Source organism: Athene noctua, chromosome Z (genome assembly GCF_965140245.1).
Source record: "Athene noctua chromosome Z, bAthNoc1.hap1.1, whole genome shotgun sequence".
In the NCBI taxonomy this organism is placed as follows: Eukaryota; Metazoa; Chordata; class Aves; order Strigiformes; family Strigidae; genus Athene; species Athene noctua.
Window position 1 is genome coordinate 10,617,087 of NC_134077.1, and position 20,541 is coordinate 10,637,627.

Below are 20,541 nucleotides of genomic sequence, written 5' to 3' on the forward strand. Positions count from 1 at the left end.
AGTATTTTCTCCATCTCTTAAAAACATAAAAAAAACCCTTTACATGACATTTTAAACATGAAATATGCTATAGCTTTCATTGGAAAGGGAATCCAGCCAATTCTGCTGATTAATTCTTATAGATATTTGTGAAATTTATTTTGTTTTTCACTGATGCAAATATTGTTTCAAACCACTGTACCAGACTGGTATTGAAAATATTGTTTCATTACCAGTGCACCACAGAAACACCCAGGAGAAAGTAGAAGGTAATATCAGCAATTAAAAAACTCCTGGTTTAGGAATGTGAGAGTAAGGGGAGCGAAAGTGTCTCTGTTAAGCTGAAAACTGTAACCCAGTCTATTCCCAAACTTGAAATCACATTGGCCTAAGATCTTTCCTCCTTACAGCTGGAGCTTTCTTTTATTTTTTCTGACAGGAGATGATCTGAGAGTTAGAGAGAACAGAGCTATTTAAGATAATCAGGCTGTTGCTAAAATTTTGCATGAAATGCTTGAGAACTAAGAGAAGAAGTTTTCCCTTGTTTTCTTTTTATTCTGTTGAAATTTGGGGTGGATATAAAATAATATTTTAATGTAAGCTCTATATTTCTTCAACTCTTTTTCCTTCTTGTTCTTCCTTATGCTCACGATTTCCTATTCCAAAGTTTTCTATTCTCCTCCTTCTCATACACTTCTCATCATATCTTCTTTGTCCTTTCCCTGATGTTTGGAACATCTTTCTGTCTCATTTCTCTGTCTCATTTTCAACCGGGTTGACATAGAGCTTAGGGATATGGTGTAGTTGAGAACTTCCAGTGTTAGGTTAATAGTTGGACTGGATAATCTTCAAGGTCGAAGGATGATCCAGGAAATTACAGGCCTGCCAGCTTGATTTCGGTGCCTGGGAAGCTGATGGAGCAGCTCCTCCTGAGTACCATCACATAACACCTGTGGGACAACCAGATGCTCGGGCCCAGTCAGCATGGGGTTATGAAAGGCAGGTCCTGCTTAACAGTTGGATGAGGGAAAGGCTGTGGACGTTGTTTACCTTGACTTCAGGAAGGCCTTTGACACGTTTCTCACGGCATTTTACTGGAGAAACTGACTGCTCATGGCTTGGATGGTCACGGGCTTTGCTGGGTAAAAAACTGTCTGGATTGCCAGGCCCAGAGGGTTGTGGCGAATGGAGTTAAATCCAGTTGGTGGCCGGTCACGAGTGGTGTCCCCCAGGGCTGGGTTTTGGGGCCGCTCCTGTTTAACATCTTTATTGATGATCCAGACGAGGGGATCGAGGGCACCCTCAGTCAGTTTGCAGATGACACCCAGCTGGGTGGGAGTGTTGATCTGCTCGAGGGTAGGGAGGCTCTGCAGAGAGACCTGGACAGGCTGGAGCCATGGGCTGAGCCCAGCTGGGGGAGTTTCACTGAGGGCAAATGCCGGGGGCTGCCCTTGGGCCACAACAACCCCCAGCAGGGCTACAGGCTTGGGGAGGAGTGGCTGGAGAGCTGCCAGTCAGAGAGGGACCTGGGGGGTGATTGACAGCCGGCTGAACAGGAGCCAGCAGTGTGCCCAGGGGGCCAAGAAGGCCAATGGCATCCTGGCTTGTGTCAGCACTGGTGTGGCCAGCAGGGACAGGGAAGGGATCTGAGCCCTGTACTGGCACTGGTGAGGCCGCCCCTCGATTCCTGTGTTCAGTTTTGGGCCCCTCACTACAAAAAGGCCATTGAATGACTCGAGCGTGTCCAGAGAAGGGCAACGGAGCTGGTGCAGGGTCTGGAGCACAGGTTGTATGGGGAGCGTCTGAGGGATCTGGGGGGGTTTAGTCTGGAGAAGAGGAGGCTGAGGGGAGACCTCATCGCCCTCTACAGCTCCCTGTGATAGAACAAGAGGGAATGGCCTCAAGTCGCACTAGGGAAGGTTTAGACTTGATATCAGGAAACATTTCTTTCCAGAAGGGGTTGTTGGGTGTTGGAATGGGCTGCCCAGGGCAGTGGGGGAGTCCCCATCCCTGGAGGGGTTTAAGAGTCACATTGACCCAGCACTGAGGGATCTGGTGGAGTTGGAAACAGTCAGTGTGAGGTTAATGGTTGGATGGGGTGATCTTCAAGGTCTTTTCCAACCTAGATGATTCTGTGATTTCTGCCTGGAAATTTACAACACAATACAGGTTTTTGCTAAAGATTTCTGCTACTTTTCTTTATCTGGTCTATATTTTGTGGTTGAATCATACTCCCTCTCCTAAGCTGATGTGTCAGAATTAGATTGCCTTTTGTTTTGTCCTGAAAGTAATGTACCTGCCTCAGATACAGTACCAGCACTCCAATACTAATGAATAATTCTTAAATAGAAAAATTACTTTTGGATCTACTCAAGTAAGACATTCCTGGCATGTGTCATAGCAGAAGATATAAAACTGCTCTCAGCTTCCATTTGATCATATGCTACAGATTTGGAGTCCAAGATTTAAATTGTGTTAAGCAGCTACAATTTAATTTTCCAACACCACATGAGAAATGTCATAAAGCAGATGTTTAATGCATGTTTCCTGTTAAACACTGGTAAATTAGCCAAACAGAAAGTCCTACAAAAAAGATACAGAATCAAAGCACCAAGAAGAGTATTGGGGGAAGGAAATTGTAAGAATGCAATAATGTGTCCTTAAAAAGTAAGACATGCCCCATCAAGCTTTAAAAATCCTAGGTTTCACTCCTTCACTTTTTGTGCAACAAGCCAGCTATCTTCAGCTGATTCCAGTGACAGCATTACTGTTGTGAGGACTGTCTTTGTTGTGAAGACTATCTGTGATGGTGTAGATGGCTGTTTTCTGGAATGTAATCAGGTCCTGATAAATCCTTCCTCTGTCTGTCTCTCAGTGGGAGATCTATGATGCCTATGTGGAGGAGCTTCAGAAAATGGAAAGGTCAAAAGAGAAAGAAAAATCAAAAGCCCAGGTACCAAAGAGAGAAGAGGAGAAGAAGAAGGGAAGAAGGTTAACCTCACTGGAGTCACAGGTATGTTTCATAATGCTGGAAGAAGCCTGCTCAGAGTGGTGGTGGATGCATCTGTAATGCATGTCAGGTGAAATTTATCAAGTCATGCTGGCAGTGTAGCTAGTTGTCTCAGTTGGCAAGTAACAATCTTAGGAAATGCAAAAATTAGTTTTTGCTAGAACCTGTATTTTCAAAACAGAATTTCCATTTTTCTGTACTTTTTATGGGAATACAAAACAGCGTGAAGCCATAATCTTGTCTTCAAACCTGATTTCCAATTGAGATTTATGGCTTTTTTCTTTGAACATGTTTGTGTCTCATTTTTTATTAGCATGTGAGGGATAAAAGAATGAGGAGAAACACTGTGTGATTTTTCAAAGAATTCTAAGTGGTGCAGAGGTTTTAGGTACAATCTTCCAATATGAAAGGCAAAAAAATTTAGAATCCTTTCAAAATATTACTGAAGCACTGCAGTGAAAGACATTTCACTTTTTTATTATTTTAATGATAATGTTATAGAATTATAATTATATATTTTCTAGTTATATACATATAAATGACATATAATATAATTTATATAATAGTTAATAATAGTTAATTTAAATCAAAGCCTACATACTTAAAAGTGAATAACGATCCTGGGAGGCTTGACCTAATTTGTAGGGGGATCTTTGATACATCATTTTTTCATTTAGTTGGAAGGTGACAGAAGCATCTCTCCAGTATTTGCGGTGCTATGTTGTGGTCAGTCATTAAACAGCATGGTGATACCTCAGTCACGGTGAGGTGATCATCTCAAGAAGAGGCCAGCCACTCTGAGTCCTATGGAGTAGCAGAGTAAATGGCAAGGACTGCTGAACTGGAATAGTCTCCATAGTCTGGCTACTCAGAGTAGCAGGTATTATAGCTCTGGCCAAGCTCTGAGCTGGTGTTGCGATCTTGATGTGAGGGTGATACTGACTCCTAATCAAGCCTTCTCTGTCAGGAGTAGCCTAGGAGTGCCTTGCAGGGATGCCACAGTCCATTCCTCTAAAGTGACAGTATCCTTTTCTAAAAATGTGATACCACTTCAAGCACTGAGAATACAATATGGCAAGCCTGAAAGATTTTCTTCATGTTCCAGAGTGTGTTCAGGAAGGTTCTATTAGGGCTTAACAGAGTTTGATCAATGCAGAATTGTGGGTGGTTCTTTCCCCCTCAGTCTAAGTTAAACCATTTAGAAGGCAAACTGAAATAATTTCTCTAACGACTGGAGCAAAATGCACTGAGAACTATAATCTAAAAACATGGAAGTCAATTCTTAGCTTGCCCCTAGAATAGGTGTAGATATATCAACATAACTAAGATATATTTATGTAATAGAAGCTGGCTCCTGAAACTGGCTTTAGCACTTTCATACCATATGGCTGATTCAGCTGTAGAGGATTTGGCTGGTTAACTACCCCAGCAGCACTGTGCCATCAAAAGCCTTATAGTGTAAATAGACCAGGAACATGTTCTGACAGGCTTCTTTCTGTGAAGAATTGTGCTATTGAAATTCACAGTCCTTTCAACAACTAATAAACCTTTCATCTGAGTACATTTTGGAGAATTAAGCCTGAAGACAATGGTACAGTTGTGAGCTTAAAGGTGGACTGCTAAAAGCTGATAATGAAAATGAAATAACAATTCTACTAATGAAACATATTGTAAAAAATCTGCTGCATTCTCCACTGACAAGACTGGGAAGCTGAAATCCAGGCACCCATGATCCCTCCCTTTGGTGCTTCGCTTTTCACTCTTAGCACTTTCCAGTGGCTTGTAGGAAGGCCAGAAGGTCAATACACTGAAAAAGCGAAAGGAAAAGCTTCTTTATGCAGAGACAGTGTCTCAAATTGAGGCCCTCTGTGAGGCTGGTGGACCAGCTTGAAGTGTATGAAAAACCTGCTGAATTTTCCAGTCATTAACTGGAAAATGCAACCTCAAGTAATCCAAGGCTAAAATCAGACTTAAAACAGGCATTAAATCTGGTCATCTGTAGGTCTATGGAAATTAAAGGTTGATGGCATCAGAATTTGTACATCTGGTCTCAAGTCAGCAAATGGAGAAGTGGGTTTTGTGGATCTTCCAACTCAAAGGTTACATACTTTTGACCACACATGGTAATTGAAACAGCTTTTCCAGTTAAACACTTTCAGAGGACATACTGCCTTTGATCACTGCTAAAGGGGAACTGTGGAACATCAAGAAGGAGATGTGGCTGTGTGATGGTTTGACTCTGGCTAAATGCCAGGTATCCACCAAGTCGCTCTATCACTTCCCCCCCCCTTCCCTTTGTTTTCTCAACAGGGTAAAGAGGGGAAAGAAGATAAACGAACCCTTGTGGGTGAAACAAAAGCAGTTTTAATATAAGCAAAGCAAAGCAAAAGTCCGCGCGCGGAAGCAAAAGCAAACAGATTTATTCTCTACTTCCCATGAAGAGGCGATGTCGGGCCTTCTCAGGAAGCAGGGCTCCAATACGCGTAGTAGTTGCCTCAGAGGACCAAGGGTGACCCCACCCCCTTCCTCCTTTCTCCCAGCTTTATACTGAGCAGACGTCATATGGTATGGAATATCCCTTTGGTTGGTTTGGGTCAGCTGTCCTGGCTGTGTCCCCTCCCAAGATCTTGCCCACCCCGTCCCACTGGGGAAAATATCAGAAAGAGCCTTGGTGCTGTGTAAGCACTGCTCAGCAGCAGCCACAACACCAGGGTGCTATCAACACCCTGCCAGCTCCCAGCATAAACCACAGCACCGTGAGGGCTGCTATAGGGGAAAACCAATTCCAGTTCAGCCAGACCCAATACAGTCTCCACCCCTTATTCCATACCATTTATGTCGTGCCCAGGTCCCACATAATATTCATTTATCTATTCCATAAGCTTTCTTCACTTCTTCAGATGTTCAGTGTCTTGGCTTCCATCTGTCAAGATAGATGCTCAGGACAGAAGTATGCTTGACCGTTGGACTCCAGCACCGGCTAGGTTTGGGTCGTCATTGCACGTGTCTGGTTCACTCTTCATCGTTCCTACTTCCTCAATCACTTCCTGCAACATACAACTCATCCCACAGATTACTTTCCCCCCATGGTTAAATGTTCTTGAGGCACACACTGAGTAGTCCCATCCTCCCGCATTACCCACCAAGTACATCCAGGTCCCTGAGCAAAGACAATCCCACGAGTGGGCTTGCCTTTTCCCAAGGGAGGAGCAATCCACACTGCCTTCCCCAGCCACCTCCCTGTGTGTACTACAGGGACCTTATCTCCTCCCACAGTATGAAGGGGGTTTGTTTGGGCAGGCCCAGGACGGTTAACAGATCCTCTGGTATTAATTAGCCAAGTGGCTTCTGCTGAATTTATATCCCAATGCTTCCATCCCCCATTGTCCAATGCTCTCAACATAGTCTTCAACAGTCCATTGTATCTTTCAATCTTTCCAGACGCTTGTGGGTAATAAGGGATGTGATACACCCACTCAATGCTGTGTTTCTTTGCCCAGGAGTTTATAAGATTATTTTGAAAATGGGTCCCGTTGTCTGACTCGATTCTTTCAGGAGTACCATGTCGCCATAAAATTTGCCTTTCAAGACCCAAGATGGTATTTCGGGCAGTGGCATGATTTACAGGGTACGTTTCTAGCCAACCCGTAGTTGCTTCTACCATGGTGAGTATGTAGCGCTTGCCTTGGCGTGTTCGTGGCAGTGGTCCAATATAGTCAATCTGCCAGGCCTCACCGTATTGAAAACTCAGCCATCGCCCTCTGTTCCAGGGAGACTTTACTCGTGTGGCTCGCTTGATTGCAGCACACGTTTCACATTCGTGAGTGACCTGTGAGATGGCCTCCATGGTCAGGTCCACCCCTCGATCACGAGCCCATCTGTACGTTGCATCTCTGCCAAGATGCCCTGATGTTTCATGGGCCCATCGAGCTACAAACAGCTCACCCTTACGCTCCCAGTCCAGGTCCAGCCGAGCTACTTCAATTTTGGCAGCTTTGTCTGCTTGCTCATTGTTTTGGTGTTCTTCAGTGGCACGCCTTTTGGGCACATGAGCATCTACATGACGCACCTTTAGAGCCACGTTTTCCACTCGGGCAGCGATGTCCTGCCACAATGCAGCAGCCCAGATGGGTTTACCTCTGCTCTGCCAATTGGTCTTCCACTCCTGTAGCCACCCCCACAGGGCATTAGCCACCATCCAGGAGTCCGTGTAGAGATATAATACTGGCCACTTTTCCCGTTCAGCAATCTTTAGGACAAGTTGGATCGCTTTTACTTCTGCGAACTGACTTGACTCTCCTTCTCCTTCAGTGGCCTCAACGACTTGTCTTGTGGGACTCCACACAGCAGCTTTCCACTTCCGATGGCTTCCTACCACACGACAGGATCCATCAGTAAAGAGAGCATAACGCCTCTCATCTTCTGGTAACTCGTTATATGGCGGTGCCTCTTGGGCACGAGCCACCTCCTCAGGCCGCACTCCAAAATCTCTACCTTCTGGCCAGTCCATGATCTCTTCCAGGATCCCTGGATGGTTGGGTTTCCCCAGTCGAGCCCGTTGCGTGATTAACGTGACCCATTTACTCCAGGTAGCACTGGTTGCATGGTGTGTGGAAGGGATGTTTCCTTTGAACATCCAATGTAATACAGGCAGCCATGGTGCCAAGAGGAGCTGTGCTTCTGTACCAACAACTTCTGAAGCAGCTCGAATCCCCTCATATGCTGCCAGTATCTCCTTTTCAGTCAGAGTGTAGTGGGCTTCTGATCCTCGATATCCCCGGCTCCAAAATCCTAATGGTCGACCTCGAGTTTCACCTGGTATCTTCTGCCAGAGGCTCCATGTGAGTCCGTGCTCCCCAGTTGATGTGTAAAGTATATTTTGCACAGCTGGTCCTGTCCGAACAGGCCCAATAGCTACCGCTCGAGCTATCTCTTGTTTGATGTGCTCAAAGGCTTGTTGCTGCTCAGGACCCCACTGAAAATTGTTCTTCTTTCGGGTCACTTGATAGAGAGGGCTCACAAGCTGACTGTAACCTGGAATATGCATCCTCCAAAATCCCACAAGTCCTAGGAAAGCTTGTGTCTCCTTCTTGTTGGTCGGTGGAGACATAGTTGCTATCTTGTTGACAACATCCAATGGCACATGACGGCGTCCATCTTGCCATTTTATTCCCAAGAACTGAATTTCTCGTGCTGGTCCCTTGACCTTGCTTTTCTTTATGGCAAACCCAGCTCTCAGAAGAATCTCAATTACTCTTTGTCCTTTCTTGAACACTTCTTCTGCCTCATTGCCCCACACAATGATGTCATCAATGTATTGTAGATGTTCAGGGGCATCACCCTTTTCCAGTGCAGTTTGAATTAGTCCATGACAAATAGTGGGGCTGTGCTTCCACCCCTGGGGCAGTCGATTCCAGGTATACTGGACACCCCTCCACGTGAAAGCAAACTGTGGCCTGCACTCTTCTGCCAAAGGAATTGAAAAGAATGCATTGGCAATGTCAATTGTGGCGTACCACTTGGCTGCCTTTGACTCCAGTTCATACTGGAGCTCTAACATATCTGGTACAGCAGCACTCAGTGGTGGCGTCACTTCATTCAGGCCACGATAGTCTACTGTTAACCTCCACCCTCCGTCAGACTTTCGCACTGGCCATATTGGGCTATTAAAAGGCGAATGTGTCTTACTGATGACACCTTGGTTCTCCAGTTGACGAATCAATTCTTGGATGGGAGCCAGAGAGTCTCGGTTTGTACGATACTGCCGTTGGTGCACGGTCCTCATAGCAGTTGGCACCTGTTGTTCTTCAACTTGCAACAGTCCCACAACAAAAGGATCTTCTGAGAGGCCAGGCAGATTAGACAACTGTTTTACCTTTTCTGTATTCACCTGGTACTTCTGTGGATTTGATGTGCCAGGCCATCGAATCCACAGGCTGATCTGGATCAAGGACACAGTGGCTAGATGCAGCAATTGATTTCCGTCATTGTTTCTGCCAGGCTAGCTACTAGGAAGAAAAAGACTGTGATAGCTACTGAGATAGCACTGGATTCAATCTAAAGGGAAGAAGAGGAGAAAATCAGTGGCTTTTACCAGAGGTGGATCTCTGATGGAAGCTCTTGCTATGGTAGGAGGCCATGAAAGGGAAGATCCAGGAATTGGAGCTGCAGCTGGTGTTGATGATAGGAGTCAGGTGAGGAACTGAAAATATAATGGATGAAAAGAAAGACAAAACAGTACTCATACTGAGTAAGAGGTCAAGAGAACAGATGACTGGGAGAGGAAGAACATGATCCATGTAGAGGGAAGGGAAGGGAAGGGAAGGGAAGGGAAGGGAAGGGAAGGGAAGGGAAGGGAAGGGAAGGGAAGGGAAGGGAAGGGAAGGGAAGGGAAGGGAAGGGAAGGGAAGGGAAGGGAAGGGAAGGGAAGGGAAGGGAAGGGAAGGGAGCGTTGAAAGTGGAGTAGAAGCCCTCACTAGGGGAAAAGAAGTAGAATAAAGTGATGCACTGCAGTGAAGAATGAGGAGAAGAAAGGAAGATGTAGTTTGGCAAAGTAGAAGAGAAAGGCAGCCAAGAGAAAAAGGAATGGAGATGGCCATGGATTCCAGCAGAAGGAAGGATGAGAATGATGAACAATATGAGTGAATAAAAGTTGGAATGACAGAAAGCATTTGACTGGAGACTGTGATGAGGGGCTCTTGGAAATCTCTCATTATGTCCATCACCCAAATGGATCTAGAGAGAAGAGGATGTGCTACATCCATGAGCAGTGATAAAATGTTTTAAACTTTTCCTCAGTTGTCAATAAAGGCAGCAAACAGAACACAAAATACTAAAGAGGAATGATATGAAATTTTCTGAGCTGAAAATAGTTGGAAGCAGAGAGAACTAGGCAGAAGTGTTTTATCTGCTTGTCCTGTTCTTGCTGTTCCTGAGCCATCTGCTTATGGCTCTGATTATGGAGAGGATCCTGGCCCAGAAATACTCTTGGTCTGACCCAGTATGGCCCTCCTCTTGTTGTTGTGTGAGTGTAGAAATGACCGTATCTGAGGTGGAAGCAAAATGGAAAGAGCTTAATGCAATTAAGTTGATGCAGGCTAGCTTGTCTCACCCTGAGATGACAAGGCATAAAATCACAAGTCTAATAGTAAGGATTTGTAATCAATCTATCTAAAGAGGGGTAGAGCTACATAACTGGAGTATAACAAGGATATATTATTATATATAAGGGAAGTAAAAATGGTTCCATTAGTCTGACCTTCAACAGTATATGAGGCAATAGAATTAATATGGAGGGAAAGAATTGTGAGTAAATATGAAAATAAAATAAAGTAAAATAAAATAAAATGTAATCTTTACTGAAGGTAGGCTGTGTCCAAATAATCTCATCTCTTTCTTTGCTAAGAGAGAAATTGTGGTTTCCTTTAACAAGGAAAGTATAGTAAGGGTAATCTAGCTGAAATTCTGTAAAGCTGTTGGTATAGTGCCTTTAGGAAATGATTAAATAAACCAGAAAAGTTGTTTCTGGTACAGACTGGGAGGGACCAGTGGAGAGGAAGACTGTGCATTTTGTAGTATCAGAGCAATCTTTGTTAAGGTGAGGGCTTACAATCTGAAACAGCAGGGAGAAATGTGAGTGTATTGATTGAGTTGTGAGTTGTGAGGTGGCTGTGAAAACACAAGTACATTGCTAGAATATATTGTGTGAGGGATAGCAGAGCAATACTATTTCTGTTATGTAGGGCTGGGTGATACCCTATCTGGAGTAGTACAGGGATATATGATTTTGATCACCCCTTTTCAAAGATGGTAGATTACAAACCCGCATAGGTATGGAAAAGAATATAAGAAATGGAAAACTTGAATACAAGAGACTAAAAAAATCTTAGCATATTTATCTGGTAATGCAAAGCTCGAGAGGGAATCTGAGGTAGATAACAGAGAGGAAAAGAATTACTAAAGCAGAGAATAGTGTTGACAGAAATACAGATGGATGTGAACCAGTTAGGAGTATGTTAAAGCTGGAATTTACTGCACTGGAACAGTCTCTAATCTCCTCTAAAGCAGAAGTGGTTGAACAGTTTCTTAAAAAATCCATACAAAATATATATTTAACAGAAAAATGTGCATTCCTGAATTGGGTGAGGATCTGTCTGACTTGTCTAACTCACTAGAGGATTATCCCTTTCTGAGATATGCGTAGTGAGACAGCCCAGCTCACAGGGTCTTAATTATTATTTGGAAGCTCTTGGATGACCACTGTTATTTTTGAAATAACAGCTGAAATTTGAATGCAGTTAATCTTCACATGATGGTTCACCTGTTCCTGGTCATCCCTAGAAGTAGATGTGTTGTTACTGACTCCCTTGTCTTCAATCTGCTGTTTAGAGCTTATCAGGATTAAAAACCAACAGTGAAAATGACCATATGAGTACAATTCTGGCAATTAATAACTACTTGACAGGATTCAACCTGAGGGACTTTATTTGGGATATGCAGTGGGTGTTTGCAGTGCATGGAGGTGTTGACTGGGCAACAGATGACAACACCCCTGTACCATGCTTTTTTCTTTGCAAGCCAGGAGTTCTTCTAGTCATAGTATATATATTGCCAGAGGTATGAGCAGTTACTGCACTGGTTTTAGGGTGGGGTTTGTCTTCAGTTTATGCTGCTGTATACCATGTCATGGCTTGAGCTCAGAGGGCAACTGAGCACCATGCAGATGCTCACTCCCCCCTTCCCCCTCAGTGCTGAAAAGGGAAAAATAACCAGACACAGCTTGCTCTCTTCTTCCTCCACAGCGCTGAGAAGGAGTGAAGCAAAAGACCCAGAAACTTGAGATAAGGAGAGGTGATGTCATCCTTTAAGGCACAGGCAAAAGACAGACTCATTAGGGGAAGGAAAAAAAAGAACATATAATTAAATATAGACACTAACAACAACACCAACACATAACAGACAGAGTAGGACCATGAGAAGCATTACCACATCTTGAAGACACCTTCCCCCACACTTCCCTTCCTTCTGGGCTCAGCTTTCTTCCCGATATCTCTGCCTCCTTGTCCTCAGTGGTGCAAGGGGGGCAGGAAATGGGGGGTGCAGTCACTCCTCCTGCTTCTTCCACCTTGGAGTTGGGGGGGAAACTTCTGGCATTACTCCCCTGTTCCAGCATCGTTTTCCTCTCACAGGAGACAGTCCTCCACCAACCAACTCTGATGTGAGTCACTCCCACGGGTGTGTGGGTCACCCCCAAGTGTTGCAGTCTTCCCAGTGCTGAGTTACAACAGCTGGGCCTTCTTCCCATGGGGTCCTGGCCTTCTTCAGGCGCAGACACCTGTCCCGGCGTGGGGCTCCCCATATGCTGCAAACTGGTGTCTGCTCCACCAGTGACCTCCATGGGTGGTGAGGGGTCAGTCCTGCCATCTCACCATGGGATACAGGGGAGTGTCTGCTCCAGGGCACCTCTCCCAGCTCCTCCTCCTTTCTTCCACTGATCTTGATGTTCACACAGATATTCTCACAACTCCCCCAAACCCTCCCAGGTTCCCCTTCTTATCACAGAGGCGCAGCCACTGTCACTAGCTGGCTGGGCCTTGGTGCAAGGGCAGGTCCAACCCAGAGCTGGGGGAGCTTCAAGAAGCTTCTCACAGGGGCTACTGCTGTAGCCTCCTCCCCTGGTACCAAAACCCCTGCCACTCACTCAAACCAGGACACACCAGTGGGAAGCCTTTTTTCATGCTTCAGCTTTCTGGAGTTGTACATTGGAACTGGCCAGCAGCTGAGAGGCAAATGTGAAGCAATTAGTGTTAATGAATAGTAGAGCAAGACCAAGGCATTTATTTTCAAAGTACTAGCCTGCTATGCATCTTATATATGATTCAATTAACATTACTCCTGTTCTAAAAATAATTTATGCACAGGAATAAATGAAACAAATTTGTTAGCTGATGAGCTCTCATAACATTTGGCTAGCTAGCCCAGAGTTAGCCTACAACAACAACAACAACAAAAAAAAGTGTTTCAAACATCTTTTAAAAAAAGATAAATTAGGCCTATCACTTCCACTGAAGATTTATTTCACATGACCTAAAGAATAAATCAAACTTGAAATAGGACAGGATCCAATGAGAAAATAACTTACTCTGATCCAGTTTAATGCCAAAATGTAGTTATTCATGGCTGCTCTGCTAACAGCATAGCTACCTAAAAAGAAATCTGACTTAAAGCTCTTTCGATTCATCTGGAGAGTTTCCTGCATTGCAGGAAAAATTCCATTCAATAATACATTCTTTCTGTATTCACAGGTTTTTTTTTTTTGTTTAAAGCCTACTTTCTGCTGGAAAAAAAAATAGAATCATAGTATCATAGAGTCATAGAACCACAGAATGGTTTGTGTTGTAAGGGACCTTAAAGATCATCCAGTCCCACCCCCCCTGCCATGGGCAGGGACACCTTCCACCAGCCCAGGTTGCCCAAATCCCCATCCAGCCTGGCCTTGAACACTGCCAGGGAGGGGGAAGCCACAGCTTCTCTGGGAAACTTGTGCCAGTGTCTCACCACCCTCACAGTAAAATATCTAATCTAACTCTCTTTCAGTTTAAAACTGTTACCCCTTATCCTACCCCTACACCCCCTGATAAAGAGTCCCTTCCCACCTTTCCTGTAGCCCCTTTAAGTACTGGAAGCCACTATAAGATCTCCCTGGAGCCTTCTCTTCTCCAGGCTGAACAACCCCAACTCTCTCAGCCTGTCCTCACAGGGGAGGTGCTCCAGCCCCCTGGTCATCTCCGTGGCCTCCTCTGGAACTGCTTGAGCAGTTACACTGAGAGCCCCAGAGCTGGACACAGCACTGCAGGTGGGGTCTCATGAGGGTGGAGTAGAAGGGGAGAATCCCCTCCCTCGACCTGCTGGCCGCACTTCTCGATGCAGCCCAGGACATGGTTGGCTTTCTGGTCTGCAAGCACACATTGCTGGCTCACAATCACTTTCCCATCCGCCAATACCCACAAGTCCCTCTGTGCAGGGCTTCTCTCAATCCACCCATCACCCAGCCTGTATCTGTGCTTGGGATTGCCCCGACCCATGTGCAGGACCTTGCACTTGGCCTTGTTGAACTTCACGAGGTTCACACGGGCTCACCTCTCCAGCCTGTCCAGGTCCCTCTGGATGACACATCCCTTCCCTCAGGAGTATCAGTTGCAGCAGTCACCTAAGTGTCATCAGAGATGAGGCAGGATCTAGCATTCATCTTTGAGAACACAGGTAAGCCTTATCTTCTGATCTTTGGTCCAGAATGATGTCTCCGGTGATGCAAGTTTCTTTGGATGTGTAAGAGAACAAGAGCCGTGATCCTGCTCATGTCCGTAGGCTACAGCACTGCCATTCTTTCGCAGCGCCTTCCGGTAGCAGGTGCATGTTAAAACAGAAGAGAAATTTTTGCCTTTACGTAATAGGTGAATGGAAGCTAACACACCAGATGAACAAGCAGGACTCCAAGGGATCTGTTCTTTATACCTTGTCACTATGACTTGTAACAATGTGGGAGAGAAAACTGTTCATTTTGCTTCTTTTTTTCTAAATCAAGTTGTAAACTTTTCAACATTTAACCTCTGTCAATTAAGCTTACTCGGAGCAATATGTTAGCAGCAGCCAATGACATTTTTATAGTCATGATCCTAATATTGCTGGTCAAGTGTTAGCAAAGGTGAATTGCTTTTTAAAGAGAAAGACAGATCTTATTGTGACAGAAGCAATAATGGCAACTTCAAGTACAAAGAGAGAAATCCCAGCAATTGAGAATATTGATTTCTACTTGAGATGTTTCAAGCATCCTCTCTCTCTTTAATTTCTCTTAATACTTATGAATTCCTAAGGTCTAGGGAATACCGTACTGTGTTAAAGTTTGAAAATTTTTTCCTGCGCTTTCTTAAATTCTGAACATGACAGTAAAACTCTGTGCTGTTGTCAAGAAGCCCTCCCACAGAGTCAGGAAAAACCTGAAGAACGTGAGAGTGGCCACACTGATTCAGATCAAGGCTCTAACCACAAGTGAATGTGTAAGGAAGGGTAAGAACACAGCAAGAGTGTATTCCAGTCCCAAATATTCTTCCAGCCTTCAACTATTTTCAGCTATTTCCTAAGCTTGATGTGCCTTGGCACAGAGATGGAAGTAGTTGTGCAGTGTTCCTTGAAACTGTGTAAAATTCTTGCATCTACAGCACCCTTTGACAAGGAGTTGCACAGATGTGTCATCCTTCTGTAGGAGTCACCTCCTTTTTTTAATTTTGAACTTTACTTCATCTAGCTTCACTTGACACCCCTACTTTTTATATCAGAAGAAACAGTGAACAGTCAGTCACTGTCCATCATCTCTGGGCCATTTAGGATTTTATTGACCTGTCTTATATCTTCCCAAGCCATCTCTTCTCCAGACTGGCGGGTCCCAGCCTACTCAGTTTTTCATGGTACAGGAACTATTCCAGATTTGGACCATCCTTGTTACCCTTCTCTGAACTTGGTTCCAAGTTCTACTTTATGTTTTCTGAGATGAGAGAAGACAACTGCACGCATTGTTGAAGGTGTTGGCAAACTATGGATTTATAAAGAGTGTTGCAGATTATAGAATTGCTTTCGGTTTCCCCTTTTTCTGTCATCTTTCTGTAGTCCTTTGAGTTTCATGCTCTCTAAAGCAAGACTCTCAGTCTCCCCTGAGCCTGTGTAGAGCCTAGGAAAGAAGCAGAGAGCTGGGATGCACATAATCTGAAGTCATGTTCTTGGTTCTGACTGTGACTGTGTGGTGTAGTTTTGGCAAGTCATTTCACTTTTTCTTTTCACAGTTAGGACACTCTCAGATGTGTCAAGGATGACAAGCTTCTTTTCATTGTCATCACTGTGGAGGAAATCATGCTGTGCTAGCAGCCATCATTCCCTAGCAGGAGACTGAAGATGAAAGGCTTCAGAACCCTGTTGGGTTTTGGGGCAGCGGTAGTAGATGAGGATACAGGTCCTTGTAGCAGCATGCTCTCAGAGAACTTTGCATATGCCTTGACATTCTCACATCATCACACAAAGCTGTGATGGTACTATCCTCATGGCCCAGCACTTTTAATCTCTGTCCTTCCAGTTGCTGGCACCCAGGCTTCTTGTACTAGCCAGTTAATCCAGTCTGGATTTTGCTGTGTCCACACCCAATTTTGCTAACCCTGGCATAGTTTCCTAGACAGTCTTAGCCTTACGTATTACTGATACGCTTATCTAGAGACTGTTGGCCTTGCAAGATGCCACTCCGCAAAAAGTTTCCAGTACTTGTGTACATGCAGCTGTTTATCTGCATACTCCACATATGCAGGCTTGCCCACTTATGGTGTTCCCTGGCCAGGAAGATGGGATTTTCCACAGTATCAAAACAATTTTCACAAGAGGTGGACAGCAAATTGCCCTTTGCATGTTGGTTGCATATTGTATGAGCTTATGGATCTGTGAATGCATCAAGTTGGAATTAACTGGTGATTGACTGCAGGTCTCCTAAATCCTGTGATCTTTAGTTAACACATGAGACCTTAAATCTCTCCAGGTAGAGATGAGAGGATGCTCATGCATGATCAAGCATCTATGTTTTAATTACTGAAACTAATGAAATATCAAGTGAGATGGAGGAGGGATCACGTGTGTGACTTTAGCTCATCTCATCACAAGGTAGCTTGGTGAGCTGAGGAAGACAGTATCTTCCAGTTGAGCTAAATCAGGAACAAACACTGAAGTGACTGCAGCTCAGATGCGGATGGCATATTGCTAAACTTATAATAAAGTCATTGCCTTAATTCAAGTGCCCTTATCATTAGATTCTGATGTGAGGAGCTTCAGATTATCCTGTATTCAGGATTAAAGGACTCAAGTTTTTCAGTTACACAAGGTCTGAAGGACTTGTAAACAGATAGGAAATGCATTGTCTTTTCCTTGTTTTTCTTTTCAACAGAGTGATGACATAACCAAGATCTCAAAGGCTGCTAAAATAATGGAGCGGATGGTGAATCAGAACACATTTGATGACATTGCACAAGGTATGGCTCTGATGGGAGGTACTTCTCTAACTCACGACAGAAGTCCTGCTGATAGTGGCCACAGCCATAGCAAGGGTGGAATGGAATGGAATGGAATGGAATGGAATGGAATGGAATGGAATGGAATGGAATAGAATAGAATAGAATAGAATAGAATAGAATAGAATAGAATAGAATAGAATAGAATAGAATAGAAACCTGCTGACTCACACATACAGCAGACCATGGGCATGCAAAGGGCATGCCATATCAGCCCTGCTCTGAGCTGGCTGGGCACAGCAGATCTGGTCACCATTGCCCTCCCTGCGGCACTTCTCTACCTCAGGAGGTACTTTCCTTCTGGATGTAGGTGCTGGTGACAGCTGCCAGTGCTGAGCAGCTCCCTGCTGGCATTACAGGTCCAGCCATGGCAACATACTCAATCTAAACATAATTTTGCAAGGGTTTTACTGTCTCTGACCAGCTCCCTCCTGAAAGGCCACATCTAGCTCTGGGAGTGGCCTGAGGTCACTCCTCACTCTGGGCTTCTGCTTTCTTATTTATTCTTTGTCTGCTTTTAGATCATCAGCCTTTTGTGCGTGTGTGAGGAGTTGACGCTTGGTAAAATGCATTTACAGAGCTTGGAGTTGAGGCTTAAGGTCTGAGACAGTTTTTATATTAACGATTGTCTTGTGCAGAGGATGTGAGGATAACAGTGTCATTTAAAGCTTCCCTGGCACTGCACCGTGCTGTTTTATTTCCGCTTTATACACCGAGACCTTTTCCTTGATTTTTTTGTTTTAGATTTTAAATATTTTGAGGATGCCTCGGATGAATACAGAGACCAGGAAGGAACCCTCCTCCCGCTCTGGAAGTTCCAGTATGACAAAACCAAGAGACTTGCAGTTACTGCCATCTCCTGGTAAGACTCTTTATTGCAAACGTACTTTCGGCTGTGCACTCGGGGGAGTGGAATTGAGTGTCATGGCATTTTACAAGGCAGGGCTGGTTTCTCTGGGAACAGTGTTTTCAGTAATTACCGTCAGCAGCAGCTAGACATATCTGGTGCTTCTGGATGCAAAACACCTTGTGTAAGGCTGAATGTGCCAGGCTTGTGCCGTTCATTGAAAGGTGAAAGCACTGCAGGCTCTGTGCAGCACTAGGGCAACGTGAGTGCAGTTAATAGAGCAAAGAAGAGTCCATTCTGGGGAAAGCTGGAATAGACATGTCATATCTCTGGACAATATGCTGTAGGAATCAATCCTGAAAACCCAGGGGAAGAGAAGGGATAACGACTGTATTTTTGACAAATATCAACACAGGAGAATTAAAGCAGCAGAAAGGGAAATGCAGACATTGCATGTGCCATACAGGTAGCACCACAGACTATAAGGTGCTGATGTACTGATACCAGGCAAGACCTTTATGCACGGTACATATTCAGTTGTTGCCCAAACAGCAGTGTGAAGTGCTAAGGCTTGGACAACTGTCCCAAACCAGAGCTGACCTATAGATGAATCCTGTATATTTTATAACTGAAAGCCATTGTGCTAGTAGGTATGGTACTAAGTTATAACAACACACTTATGCTGATGTAAAAAGTGCTAAAGCTTTGAAGTACTGAAGCCTGAACAACAGGCCCCAAGCCGAAGCTGCTTAGTGTGTAATCATTAACAAAGTATGTAAACTCACTAGTGAAAGATGCAGCTTAGACAAAATAGAATCAGTAGTGAGGAGAGAATGTCTCCGACTTCCCTTGTTTAGCCTTGTTCAAGGCTGAGAGCCCAAGTATCTGGCCTTGTTAGAAACTCCCTTGGTTTCCCCCCTGAGCCCTGGCCAGGCTTTGGGTGGAATCCAACAGGAGAATGAAACCAGAAATTTTCCACTCAAAACAAAGGTGCCAGCTATTCTGGCCTGTCGATCTCTGGTATATAAGGCTGGGTCTGTTTGCAGCGACTTTGGCAGCCTCACCTATGGGTGGATGCACTGTGTAGGATTTCCCCCTTGCCGGGACAGGCTCTGCAAATCCTTGCTGTAACCGGGGCTGCCCAGCCACTGCAGGGCTGGGTGATGGTAATATATGCAAGTGGTGATGTATTTTTCTTAATCTCCATTCTCTCTCTCGCCTGTTTTTTCCTGTTTGCTGCTTTAAGTGCACTATTCTGTTTTGGTTTTTTTCCTTACCGCATGTTTTCTGTATTACACTGTTACATTGGTTATCACTAGTAAAATACACCCACTCTTTTCACTCTGGTGTCTGAGTTTAATTGGTATCCTTAATCAGCAAAACACAGTGGTATTTCTGTACTGGAATCCTACACACTTCAGTTTAGTAGGCATTTGCCCTGCAGTCCACTTCTGCATATTTATCCTTGGTCAATCCCAAAATGATCACTGATACTTTCAAAACAACTGTCTTTTTCTGACATGTTGTTACCGTAGTTACTACCATGAAAAAAGCACTCATCACTGACCTGAATGAGTCCTTTTACATTTTAACATGCTTGATCTTCCCCAGAACTGGCTTGATTCATGCACTGGGCATGAGACATACATAGTCAACTCCTGCCTTGTGCTCCCCTGCAGTTAGGCCTTCTCTCACTCATTTTTGGGGCAGTGTGACACATCTGTGTCTTGCCAAAGAGGATTTATGGAGAGACAGAGCAGGATTGCAGTCTTCTGTCCTTTCAAAGCCACAGCAGTAATTATACTTTAATAGAAAATCAAGGATGCAGTTGTGTGAGAATTACAAAATAGCAGTAAAATTAGATGTAAAATTGGGAGAAAAGGCATCTTTTATAGGTAGTGTGTGCTGCTGTTATTCTTGTCTCCAGGAAATGATAACAGAATGATGGCCCTGAAACTGGAAGAATTACTCCAAATTATCTTATGCTATAAACTTTTCTAATTTAATTTTTATTCTCACATTTTTAGCAGTGTTGGTGCATTTAGTGGGTAGAGCAAGAGCATTAGGATGCCTAAGTATTAGCCCAAATGAAAAACGAGAAATTAAAAGAGAAGTGGTTTTAATTTATCAATTCATAATAGCACATCAGAGAAAGCACTCATTAGATAATGTTCATATACATTAATTTCACAGAATTGTTACCCACTGGCTGTGCTGTGTGAGCTCAGGGACAGCAACAGTACTGACCTTTGTCCCATGTAAACCCTACAGTAACTGTCCACACACAGCAAAAAGTTGTAAAGAAGGTAGATGTTTTTCAAGTAAAGAGACTTTAGAAGACATAGTAGATGACTAATAGTCAGTATGCCTCAGCAAACATACTGTTCACCAACTGGGTCAGAATGGAATTTCCCTTCCTGGTCTGGAAATGATCATTAATTTATGAACTGATAGCTGTTTCTTGAAGCATCCCTCATTATTTAATAACAGGTAGGGAAAATAAGTTTATTTGGATACTATTCTGTTGTGGTTTAGAAGCTCCTTTATTCTTGCCCCTGAAAGATGGACACTGGCACATCTCTGCCTTTTTCCTTTCCTCAAAGACC

At 44.2% G+C, this 20,541-nt stretch overlaps 1 protein-coding gene across 3 annotated transcripts in view; it reads left to right on the forward strand.

The window, feature by feature from the left end:
* Window positions 1-20,541, forward strand: part of DNAI1 (dynein axonemal intermediate chain 1) — a 176,684-nt gene that overhangs the window by 29,477 nt on the left and 126,666 nt on the right. For all 3 annotated transcript variants that reach the window (XM_074932950.1, XM_074932951.1, XM_074932953.1), the window contains 3 exons: window positions 2,855-2,992; window positions 16,965-17,049; window positions 17,833-17,950. In XM_074932950.1, the coding sequence (XP_074789051.1) occupies window positions 2,855-2,992; window positions 16,965-17,049; window positions 17,833-17,950 (341 nt within the window). The remainder of the gene's footprint in view (window positions 1-2,854; window positions 2,993-16,964; window positions 17,050-17,832; window positions 17,951-20,541) is intronic.